This window comes from Plectropomus leopardus, chromosome 15 (genome assembly GCF_026936395.1).
Source record: "Plectropomus leopardus strain MGB_pleo_1.0 chromosome 15, ASM2693639v1, whole genome shotgun sequence".
Lineage (NCBI taxonomy): Eukaryota > Metazoa > Chordata > Actinopteri > Perciformes > Serranidae > Plectropomus > Plectropomus leopardus.
In genome coordinates, this window is record NC_142190.1 from 3770906 (window position 1) to 3784047 (window position 13142).

General features: G+C 40.0%; 1 protein-coding gene across 2 annotated transcripts; it reads left to right on the forward strand.

Moving 5' to 3' along the window:
- Window positions 1–2380: 2380 nt before the first annotated feature.
- On the forward strand, window positions 2381–12708 carry LOC148187202 (uncharacterized). Of its 2 annotated transcripts, XM_088088342.1 has the most exons (8): window positions 2381–2610; window positions 3786–4009; window positions 4709–8408; window positions 8717–8745; window positions 8858–9019; window positions 9592–9658; window positions 9870–9974; window positions 10398–12708. In XM_088088342.1, exons 2-8 carry the CDS (start codon window positions 3807–3809, stop codon window positions 11157–11159), a joined length of 5028 nt encoding a protein of 1675 aa, XP_087944468.1. In that variant the 5' UTR covers window positions 2381–2610; window positions 3786–3806; the 3' UTR covers window positions 11160–12708. The 2 variants fall into 2 exon arrangements, with proteins under 2 accessions (XP_087944468.1, XP_087944469.1); XM_088088343.1 differs by lacking the exon at window positions 8717–8745 and having other exon boundaries at window positions 2382–2610; window positions 8868–9019.
- Window positions 12709–13142: the final 434 nt, after the last annotated feature.

Sequence of the window (13142 nt, forward strand, 5' to 3'; positions counted from 1 at the left end):
TATATTTCTATGTTTGCATATATATGTTTTTTTGTTGCTATTTTACAGTGAGATGAGTGAGAGAGACATTTGTGAATATTTAAAACTAAAGTAATGCAGGAGGAAAATGGGTGACATCTGACACCCGCCCACCAACATGCCTCCAGTTACACGGGCTCACTTCAGCTGAAGAGCTCACCTCTGACATTTCTGTCTTCTGCTGCTTTTGATGTTCAACACTAACAAAAACCAAAAGCACTTCTAGTTGAGTAGTGAATGCTGGAAGCCAGTGTTTGTTGGCTTGTACAGTTACTCAGATCCGAGACACTGAAACGTCTATTTTGTGCTCAAGGCTGCTCCAAGTCAAAACATCACAGAGGTACGCTGGAGAGCCAAAGTGCAGAAAAACAACAACAATAACTTTATTACATTAATGTTTGACAGTACATACATATATGTTGGTTTATTAAACAAAATCCTAAATCATTTATCAGCCACAACAACATCACGTGTAGCAAAATGTGATCATGTAATACGTATTATAGCTGGAACTACTACAGAGGCAGTTATGAGTAGTTTGCATGTTTTAATACTTTTATTTGACTTGACTTATTTAACTTGGCAGGAAATGTTCTGCAAAAAATAGTTTTAAAAAAATGACATGGAAACAAAAGTAGCGTGGGGTAAATATTACATATTATCCAAAAAAACGAAGGGATAATGTCCCAGTAACTATATTTATAATTCTCTTATTTATATATTGAAAATTATGTTCTAGAAAAAGGCAGAAAAAATCAACAAAATTCTTAGCACTTTCCTGAGGTCATACATTTTTTAAAACTTTTTTTTTTTTAATTTTTGCTTTTTTTCAGGTAATTCCTTTTGTAACTTTTAGCTATCGTCTTATAAATTTTTGGGCCAATTCCTGTTTAGTTGCTGACTATCCCTGTTCTGTGCATATTCCTTATTTTATTATTTATTTATTTTTAAAAAATGTTTTTCTGTTCTTTGACACAGTTTGTCATCATAATAGCCAGTCAACACCCTTAGCTCTGTCAGCACTGTTACCATTGCTCAGTGCTGTTTATAGAGTTAGTGCTGTTACCTGCTAGCTGCTGGCTCAGATGCCTCCATGTTTCTGTTCAACTCGTATGCTCTGAGTTTTGCATAGAGCCCAGTTAACCCTTTGAAACCTAGAGTGACAAAAGGGTTAATTTAGGAAGGTGTGTATAGGTGTGTAGCTGGTAGCAATCCTCACTAAATAGTTGACTATTTCATGGCTCGTTATTTGACAGTTTTTTAAATTGTGTCATCGTTGCTGGGCTCCGTTTATTGACTCACACGTTAAAAAACAGTCCAAATCACAACCCTGCAGTCGCTGATACTGTTGCTTTCATTTGGCTGATTTATTGTCACTTTAAAGCAAAATTAAAAAAACTTCCTCTGTCTAACGTTCTCCCCACTTTGTTGCTGAAGAGACAAAAGGCTCAGTCCAGTCCCCTCTATCACAGCCAATCATCATCTTATTAATCACATTGATTAGGCGTCACTTTGTGGATCAGAGGAAGACTCGATTGCAGATTTAGCAGCCCATGACAATATTAATTTAAAATAAAAATGGCTCTAACAGTATTGCTGCAAGAGTGATCCCCTGCAAGATAGTGTTTGTGGATTTGATGAAATATTTGGGTATATTTTCCATATTGTGAAAAAAAAGATTGTCAAATGTTTATGAGTTATGAGGAACAAGCACATGACAGGAAAGTTAGTATATATAGTTTACACAAATGTACAGTGTATACTGTATATGTCCTCATTCATACTGGTATCTTTAACCCTTTGAAACCTGGATGGGCATCAGTTTTCTTGTGCTGCATTCAGACACCTTTAACAAGCTTTTAAACCTCTGACACATGAGAAGATTGGTTTGATTTCTAATGAAAACAAGGGAAAAGGCAATCAGGAATTTGGCAAGAAAATGTCCAGCAAAATGCAAGAAATTCGTAAAAAGGTGAAAAATGAGGAGGGGGGAGAGAAAATTCTTTGAATTATTTTGAAACTAGGGGAAAATATATCGTTATAATTAGCATTATTGTGCATTTAAAATTAAAAAGAATATATAAAAAAGATGTTTTTTTGTATTTTTATTTTTATTCTTTTTTTCCCTCGCTATTTCCCATGCCATTTCCGTCTGTATATCTGTTTATTTAATGCTATTTTTTTTTAAGGAATTTTCTTGAAACTTTTTTACAAATTTCTCACTCATTTTTTGGACATTTCTCCCTATGTTGTTTTTTAGTTTTCAAAGGATTAAATACAGTATGTGCAGAGCAGAACACAGTAGAGTTTAATACACTTCACAGGCACAACTGGCCGCTCTATCATCATTGGATGGCACAGGAGTATTTATTGATTGTGTGTGTGTGTGTGTGTGTGTGTGTGTGTGTGTGTGTGTGTGTGTGTGTGTGTGTGTGTGTGTGTGTGTGTGTGTGTGTGTGTGTGTGTGTGTGTGTGTGTGTGTGTGTGTGGTTGGCACATGTGCTTCGGAGTTTAATTAGACGGAACATCACTGAGAGAGTCATTGTGTTTCGGTGAACACTGCCTGTGTCATTCGGTGGCTTCTTTGAGGACGTAAGTACAGACGCTGGCTGCATGGTAAATTATATCTGAATTAACTTCTCTGTAGCTCCTGTCTGAACTAGAATAAACTTGCATTAAAAGCTTTGAGCTTGTTTTGGAATTGAGCTTTTCAGAGAATTGCTTGTAACTTGGCTGCATTTTGCATCATTTTACATTTGCCTTTACATTGCATGTGATAATGCATTAATTATGTTTCATAAAATGTTTTTTTTTTAAATAATGCTTTAATACAGATTAGAAATGATGTGCATACACCTGATAATCAATCATATACTTCTGTAAACCAGTGCAGTTTTCTGAGCAGTAACCAGAAGAAAATGTTGTCATTGTACATTTCTGCAAACCACAGATATGTTGCTTTTGTACATTTCATATGTATGATACATGTTATAGTTAAGCATTTGTAAAGTGGTGTAGTTTATGAGCTGACTTTGTCAATGGGAGGTGGAGGGGATGGTGGGTGGACTACAACACCTGCCTGGCTCCTGACCTCGGTTTGAGACCAATAAACAACAAAACTGGTTGCTTTTTAGTGAGTCATCACTATCTTCCAATTGTTTTTTAGCTGCTAAACGTCAGTGTTTTTTCTGGCAAGCTGTCATTGCATTTCCATGGAGATAGTGCCTCAAAAAGTGCTTTTTTCCCCTTTCCCGAGACATTGCTGCATTTCCTGTGAGGGTAGTGCATCAAAAAAGTACTTGTTATTTATTTACACTGTGATTCCTGTGAGTATGTGCCAAAAAAGTGTTTTTTATTTATTTATTTTTTTACCCAGACCTAGTTATAGTTATATAGTTACATAGTTGCATTTCCTGCTGGGGTAGCGCCAACAAAAGCAGGTATTTTAAGCCAAAACATAATCTTTTCCTAACCATGACTAAGTGGTTTTGTGCCTAAACCCAACCAGCGATAACCACAGCTTTGTTAAGATGTAAAGTTTCAATGCATCTGCTACATAATAACATGCAAATCTCAATGTATCCTTGGTTTGCAGAAATGTACAATTCTAAAAAAGATTTTTCTGGTGATTGGTTATAAAGAAGTAACTATCCATAATATATAATGTGATCACCATGTTTTTCCTATTTAAAAAAAATCCATGTTTCTGTTACAGTCAATGGAAAAATAATGTCCACAGCAGACTAAATGATGTAACATTTCCCCAGGGATCAATACTGTGCTGGTTGATGGAGAAATATTTCAGACCTTTACATCCCCATCAGGACACCAGAGGCGTCAAAGGTCATAAGTCTGAAATGTGTGACCGTCAAGAAAAAGACCACAAACATGGAAAGAACTCTAAATCTCAACAAATGAAGCACCATCACCAAAATCAAGGTCATCGTCATCGGCAAAAGTTACATCAGTCAGATGACAACGATAGCCATGAGTAAGTTCGGAAATCTTTTCATTGTTTATTACCTGTCCTCATAGGAAAAATGTTTAATTTTAAAGTAGATAGATATTTAAAACCTCTGTTATTTTTTAGTAGCAATTGTCAAAATCATTTTGTAATTACATTGTATTACATTGTATTGGTATCTAGTGTGTATTAAAACCCTTTGAAACTAGAGCAAAATGTGTTTCTCTCAAAACATGAGAAGAAGGCAATGAGCAATGAAAAATAATTAATAAAAGAATAGCAAGAAATTAGTAAAAAAAAAAAAAAAAGTCAAACAAATTGCCTAAGTAAAAGTAAATGACCTGAAAAATAAAAATATAATAATTTTGTATACTGAGAAATTACCAAAAATTGAATAAAAAAGTTTTTGAAAATAAGAATAATAATTCGGTAAAACAATTTTTACATATAATTCTGATACTTAAAAATTTTGTTGTTTTTTTTCCCACTTTTTTATTTTTATTTTTTAAAAATAATTTTCTAAATCTACTGATCTTATGCAATTTGCAGAACATTTCTTGCCAAAATGCTCATAGCCTTTTATCCCATGTTCTCAAAAGAAAACAAACCAATTTGCTCATGGTTCAAAAGTTTAAATACTTATGAAGATGTCGGAACGCAGCACAAGAAAAGTGATGCTCATCCAGGTTTCTAAGTGTTAAGATCTATGTTTTCTTTTTATAATAGCACCCATTCAACAGCAGACGACAGCATTTTCATTGATCATCCCCCCGACCATCATCATCATCATCATCATCATCATCATCACTGTGATGAAGACAAGACTCGTCATCCTCACTCCCATCACTTCCATCACAAGCAAAACCATCGCCATGTTTCTCTTTCAGAAACTACTTTGAGTTCCTCAGCTGGTTCCTCTTCATCCTCCTCCTCTTCTTCCTCTTCTTCAGCCTCATCAGCATCCTCCTCCCGTTCCTCTTCTTCTACCTCCTCTTCTTCATTTTCTTCCTCTTCCTCACCATCTTCCTCTTCCTCTAGCCTGTCCTCCGACTCCAGCAGTGAGAGTTCGGATAAATATCCCCTGAAGAAGGCCCAGCATTCACAGTCCTGTACCGACATTTCCGGAAAACGCAAGCACTCTGAAGACACAGACGACACGGTCCCTTTGATAGATAAAAGTGGTTGTCCAAACAGGCTCTCAGCCAAACAGGAGAAAGGCAAGTCCTCTCATTGTGGACCCATGAAGACCACAAAGAGGACTTCAAGGGGCTCAAGGAATGATGGAAGTGTCCGTAAAGCCAAATCAATGGAAGCTCTCACCAGACCCAAAGAAGGAGAATGGCACGGCGATGAAATTGAACTAGAGAAGAAAAAAAGTGAAGCCAGGAAGAATTTGATGAAGGAGAAAATGAAATTTTCTGCCTTCCTTAATGAGATCACCCGCCAGGTGCTCAGTCCGATGAGACTCACCACTCTCGGTGTAACAAATGCTCAAAGACCCTGCAGTCCAGGGCAGGCCTCTGTCAGATCCAGCAAAGGAGACAATGAGAAACAAAGTCAGCAGAGGAGTCAGCATGATACTGCTGAATCCGTTGCCTCCAGCAAGTACTCCCAATCCAGCAAGAACTCTTCTCAGCTTTCTAAATCTTTCCACCATCGCCAACGTCATCGTTCTACAGGCTCGCCCCATCGCATGAGTCACAGGCCCAGAAGCTGCTCCGATGTCCGCTGTTTGAAAAGGAGTCACTCGTGGTCTCAGAGTTCTCAGCGTCGCCCCCATTCGCCATCCTTTGAGCACCCAGACCATCACACTTTTGGTCATCATCACCACCATGGTACCAGTTACCACCACCATCATCACAGAGACCACCACAACGAAAGTCATCACCACCACAGTCCTGCCTATCACCATGACGATCACCCTTCTTATCACCACAACACTCCTCATCACCACAGAGACCATGACAACCAATCCTATCACCATCACTACGGAGACCATCACCATAGAGACCACTACACTCCAGATCACCACCCTTCAGATCAATACTATCATCATCATCATCATCATCGCAGCCATCATAGCCCATCTCCTCGCCACCACCATGGAGACTACCATCACCATCACCATGAAGACCACCACATCACGACTCATCATCCTAAAGATCATCACGCCCCAACACATCACCACGGAGACCATCACAGTTCAGGTCACCACCGCCATGGTGACCACCCGACCATTCAACGCCCAACCACACCACGTCGTCATGGATGCCAGAGCCTGACCAGTGACAATTCGGATCACCACAGCCCAACAGTTCATCGTCATCATGGCGACCACCACAATGAACGTCATCATCATCATCATCAAAGAGAACACCACCATAGTCCAGGCCGTCACCATGGAGACCGCCATCATAGTCCAGGCCGCCACCATGGAGACCGCCATCATAGTCCAGGCAGTCATCATGGAGACCACCACCATAGTCCAGGCCGTCACCATGGAGACCGCCATCATAGTTCAGGCAGTCATCATGGAGACCACCACCATAGTCCAGGCCGTCACCATGGAGACCGCCATCATAGTCCAGGCAGTCATCATGGAGACCACCACCATAATATAGGCAGTCATCATGGAGACCACCATAGTCCAGGCCATCATCATGGAGACCACCACCATAGTATAGGCAGTCATCATGGAGACCACCATAATCCAGGCCATCATCATGGAGACCACCACCATAGTATAGGCAGTCATCATAGAGCCCACCATAGTCCAGGCCATCATCATGGAGACCACCATAGTCCAGGCCATCAGCATCAACATGGAGACCATCAACATCAACTTGGAGATCACCATGGGGACCACCATAGTCAAGGCCATCAACATCACCATGGAGACCATCACCACAGCTCAGGCCATCAGCATGGGGAAAACCATAGTCCAGGCCATCAGCATCATCATGGAGACCACCATGGAGACCACCATAGTCCAGGCCATCATCATGGAGACCACCATAGTCCAGGCCATCACCATCATCATGGAGACCATCAACATCCGCATGGAGACAACCATGGAGACCACCATAGTCCAGGCCATCATCATGGAGACCACCATAGTCCAGGCCATCATCATGGAGACCACCATAGTCCAGGCCATCAGCACCATCATGGAGATCATCAACATCAACATGGAGATCACCATGGGGACCACGATAGTCCAGGCCATCACCATGGAGACCACCATAGTTCTGGCCATCAACATCAACATGGCGACCATCATAGTCCAGGCCATCTGCATCAACATGGAGATCACCATGGTCCAGGCCATGACCATCATCATGAAGACCACCATAGTTCAGGCCATGGGCATCAACAAGGAGACCACCATAGTCCAGACCATCAGCATCAACATGGAGACCACCATGGAGACCACCACAGTCCAGGCCATCAACATCATCATGGAGACCACCATGGTCCAGGCCATCAACATCAACATGGAGAACATGAAGACCACCATAGTTCAGGCCATGAGCATCATCGTGAAGATCACCATAGTCCGGGCCATCAGCATCATCATCAAAGTCTGGGTCACCAACATGGAGACCACCATAGTCCAGGCCACCATAGTCCAAGCCATCAGTATCAACATGGAGACCACCATGGAGACCACCATGGAGATCACCATAGTCTAGGGCACCATAGTCCTAGCCATCATAGTCCAGGCCATCAGAATCAACATGGAGACCACCATGGAGACCATCATAGTCCAGGCCACCATAGTCCAATCCACCAGCATCAACATGGAGAACACCATGGAGACCATCATAGTTCAGGCCACCATAGTCCAAGCCACCAGCATCAACATGGAGAACACCATGGAGACCATCATAGTCCAGGCCACCATAGTCCAAGCCACCAGCATCAACATGGAGAACACCATGGAGACCATCATAGTCCAGGCCACCATAGTCCAAGCCACCAGCATCAACGTGGAGAACATCATGAAGACCACCATAGTCCAGACCGCCATAGTGCAGGCCACCATAGTCCAGGCCACCATAGTCCAGGCCATCATAGTCCAGGCCACCATAGTCCAGGCCATCATAGTCCAGGCCATCATAGTCCAGGCCACCATAGTCCAGGCCATCATAGTCCAGGCCACCATAGTCCAGGCCATCATAGTCCAGGCCACAAGTATCATCATGAAGATTATTATAGCACAAGTCATCACCCTGACTCACATCACAACCAGTCCCATTCCAGAAATGATTTTGACCATGAAGACCACAACGCTCATTTAACGGGGCGTAGTCCCCCTTCACCCAGGAAGGAGTCTCTTTCCAGCAAAGCGGAGTCACCCAGGAACAGCAGCCCCTCCAGTCAGGATGAGGAAAGCACAAGCTTTTCTGGCCCATCATTACATAAAGTATGGCTTTTTCCCATTCGTGAAATCCCCTCACAGAAGTGTCATAAAGTAATTATTGGCGAGTCAATAGTTGGCCTCGCTGTTAATTAGCTGGTTATGTAATCATTTTCCACTCATTTGTTTGCCTATTGATTTGGGCACCAGTGTGCATGTTACAGTGGACACTAAATTAGTAATTGCAGAACAATAGATTGGTTGTCATGCTCAAAGTAATTGACTTGCCCATCTTCTTTATTCATTTCTATTTTTAGGTCATTTTTTAAACTTAATTATTTGGCCATCATTAACAGTATTTCTCTTTCATATAGGAAAAGTCACATGAACTTGGTACAATTATGTAAGTATGACATAAACCATTTGCATGGCAATCATGACCATGATATTGTGCAAAAATTAACTGGTTCAAATTATCCTGTATGTGAATAACATAGATTTATCCATCGTGACAGGATCCTACAGGAGCCGAATCAAGGTCTGCATCAAAGTTTGCTTAAGACAGCGGTGAGGATGGAGTGTTTGGGCGAAGAGTTCATGAGCAGCCAAAAACTCTTGGAGGCAGAACTTCAGAAGACTCGTATGGAGCTTAGCAACCTCACAGAGAGGTTCAGGAGGTAACAATGCTCCAAAACCCTTACACCTATCCATTAAATCAATGTAAAGTTTCAATCTGCTGACTTATGTTGTTATCCTAAAAAATCTGATGTGAAATTAGATTTCTCTGTTTCTGTTTTACTAAACAGGGTGTCCTGCACGTTTATTTATTTGTGGTGGACCGCCACTATTAAAACATTTGTCACCTCAAATAGATTTTCTAGTACTTTTGAAAAATGAACACTGTGTGGTTATTTATTGCACCAAACTCTCGGAGTGCAGAGAGTACTGTTGTCACAGAGCCGCAGAACACCAGGTGCAGTGAAAGATGAATTTAATCGTTCATTGTGGTGGGTCTAAAAGTTTGCTTTCACTCACTGTGCACTCTGCTTCTCCTCTCATCCACTGGTCTGATCAGCTCTGTTTGGGTTGTCCTGTAGAGTTGATCAAATGTTACTATGTGGTTCTCATCAGTTGATAGTTGCAAATGAACAATAGCTCTGATACTCAACCTCCTAAAAATGCATGAAAGCTGCAATTATTTGTACTATTGTTAAGTGAATTCTCTATCACTTTCTGTGCCTTATTTCAGACTACACGACAACTGCTCCTCAACACAACAGACCAACAGTCTTTTGGAGCAAAAGCTTCACTTGGTGGTGAGGAATCATTTCTTTGTTTCTTGTACTCAAATCTCAGTTATTAGAAGTTTAAGACGTTTAAGATGTTGGAACCTTTTTCTACTGAATTATTATTGTTGAGAAAGCAGTAAAAGTTCTTAAAACACTCAGGAGGAGATATTGTGACATAAATTTCACACTCACTAAAGGTTTTCCTGTGGCACTGTGCTTTCTTTACTTTTTGTGTCAGGCTCAGAGTATGGAAGGAGAGCGTGAGAGATTGAACCGCCGTATTTCAGAACTAATGGAGCAGCTCGCTGATGCGAAATTTGCCAACAGTGTGGAAACATTCAATGTAAGATCTTCACCTTTTTCTTTAAGATGTTCTCCTCCTGCCAGTTATTTATCTTTCCAAATTTGAATATTCTTGAGAATTACAAGTTATCTTTGAAAGGATGCACTTGTATTGTTTTGCTGTATTATCATTATATCAGTGGCATAAAAAGGTCTTAAAACAACGTTGACAATAATATCGTTTATCATGATTTTTTCTGGAAGAATATACAGTCCAACAGAATATTCCACCAGTAGAAAAGGTCAATCCCTCAATGACTGAAAAATACTTTCAAACGGGAAAATGTAGGCAGATCAATACATGCCAAGAAAAATTTAAAGGCCCTTGTGAACCATCTTTTGTTTATTTACACATAGCACTCTTTATTTTTTGACTTTGCATCATTTAATCAATAAATTGAGCCATTTATAACTTTTATTGTAGGTAACATCAGTGCTACACAAAACTGAACTCCATTTTCAGTCAGAAGATGCCATGAATCAGGTGATCCCTCCCATCACCCCCCCTCCGGCTGAGTTCATGGACAGCCATAACTACGGAAAGGCCAAAGCCGGCGGGCAGGAACAATCTCTGGGCTCTGTCCCAGAGGAGGAGGAATCTGACTGGTCAGAACTGGGAGACGAGACCCCACGATTCATACTGACTGGATCGAACAGAGCTCCAGTGTGGAGACACCGGGAGGCGGACGTGGACAAAGACAGCGAGTCGGGGGGTGAGGAGATCGTCAGAGGACACTCTCCTCGCCCGCTGCAGATACCTCATCTCCAGTTCACCATGCACAGCGAGAATCTGACGGATGACCCGACAGGAGAGGACACCTACAGGATCACGAGTCCAAACCTCGGTTCTGCCATCCTGATCCGGTCTGCCAGCCTGGAAGAGATCCCTTTAGCGCGCCATCACATGCAGGAGGAGCTGAGAGGCACGGAGGCCATGATGGACCTCCACCACCAAGGGGGTGACACTATCCCAGATTTAGATAATGAGATCATTCATCACTGGAGAACGAGCAGTGACAGGGACGCGGCTGTAGGGAGGACGTCTGGGGCAGATAGCGGCCTGGTCGGCTTGCAGTCAGCTGAGCGGATGCTCAACCACTTCATGTGCGGGCCGCAGTCCGCCGAAGGACAAGTTCAGGGCAGGGCAGAGGCGCACGGCTGGGCGGGGGAGCGAACAAAACTGTGACACAAATATGAATACACTGTTCACTGCATCTGAAATCAAAATTTACTCTTTATTTAAGGAAAAGTTAAATGAAGCTCCTCTTCAGTGGTTAAGCTCCTCCAATTAACCCTTTGATACCTGAGCAAATTGACTTGATTTTTTTTTCAAAAACATGGGAAAAGGGCAATGAGCAACCAAAAGTTAGCAAGAAATTAATAAAAAGTTACAAGAAAGTTACCTGAAAATAAGCACAAATAAAGTAAACGATGAAAAGAGACAAGAAAATGACCATAACAAAGTGTGAAAAATAAAATATTAATATGTAATTATAAGAAATATAAATGTAGTTGTTAGTTGTAGTGCTGAATATGTTGGGTTTCTTTTTTTTACTTTTTTTTTAATAATGTCTCATAAGCTCTCTGCCACTAATTTTCAATTGATTTTCTTGTCACCTTTATTTTTTTGTTGCAAAAAATGGCCTAAAAATTAACAAAAGAAAATTGTTAAAAGTTACAAGAAAATCACCTGAAAATAAGCAACAAAAAAAGCAAAAGTAAAAAACAGACAAAGAGACAAAAAATTCAGTCCAATCAAAATGTACTTATCAAGTGCATTCAAAAACAGCAACAGTTGACCAAAGTGCTGTATAATCCAAAAAATAATAAAACCTATAGAAACACAGACAATGGAAAATGGAAAGTAAAATATTTTATCTCTGTAACATAATTTTAAATAGTATATAAGAATTATAACTACAGTTCGTCTTCTTTAAAAAAAAATCTCCCCACAGCTCTTGTCACCCTTTACTTTTACTTTTAAACAATTTTCTCAGGTTTCTTATGAAAATTGTCTGAATGCAGCGCAACAAAACTGCTGTCGATCCAGGCTCTAAAGGGTTTTAGGAGACTTAAAATTCAAGCTGTGAGAATTCACTTTGATTGCCTGAAATTAACACTTTTCAGACAGCACTCTGAGCTCCAGTTCTACATTATAAAAGTTATAAGACTAAAATGACCAATATTTGCCAAGAGGAACTGGAGGCAGATTAATGTTAAAAGTATTAAAATAAACTGTGAATTTCTGAACCTTGAAACATACTTTACAGCTTAGATTTGTTCATGTATTTTTGTTGTGTAAATGCAGACCTAAGTATTTCTTTTCCTGTCCTTTCATTTCGTTATTCTGTTTGCTTTCTTGCATGAAACATTATGTATACATATAAAATGTACTTCTAGTGTAGGTGTCCACAATTATGCATAATTGAATGCATTGCTTAACGCTATATACTGCAAGTGTTAGGCGATAAAATATCTAAAAAAGTAGTTTTAGTACATATGTATTGTATAACATTATGTAAACTTACAAATACAGTTATAAAATAGCTTTAAATATGTTAATATGCAAAAGTATAGTCTTGTCTTTGTGCAGAACATTTATGTCCTCTGGTTTCAATGATTAACCTGCTGAATGAAAGCTTGCAGTTGAATTCATTTCACATGTTGGTGGAAATATAATCTATGTAACTCTGTCTATGTAACATATAATAAACCAAATGAACAACAAAACATAATTTCAAATGTCTACATTTGCTTTATTTTTTTTTCTTGAAAAGGAAAGTTTAGATAGTTTTGGTGAGAGTTGCAGAGTGCTGAAGATATCAGCCGTAGAGACGTCTGTCTTTTCTCCAAAATAATGGAACTAGACGGCACTCAAAACGGCAAAATTTGAAAAATAACCTGGTTACTCAAGGTAGTCCACGGACCTTGTTGTGAGCAGTTTTATTTAGGAACTTTTTTTTTTTTGCTACTGAACTACATCCACCATCTGTGTCATCCATGGATGTATTAAGAAAGTCTGGATACAGCCATGGAGACTCGGCAAGTCGAAATTCTCAATATAAAATACTCCTTATGGAAATAAAAATAAATAAATAATATAAAACCAAAATATATATAAATTAAAAAAAATAAAAAATGCTCACATGAGGTGGTATTTGAAAAAGCC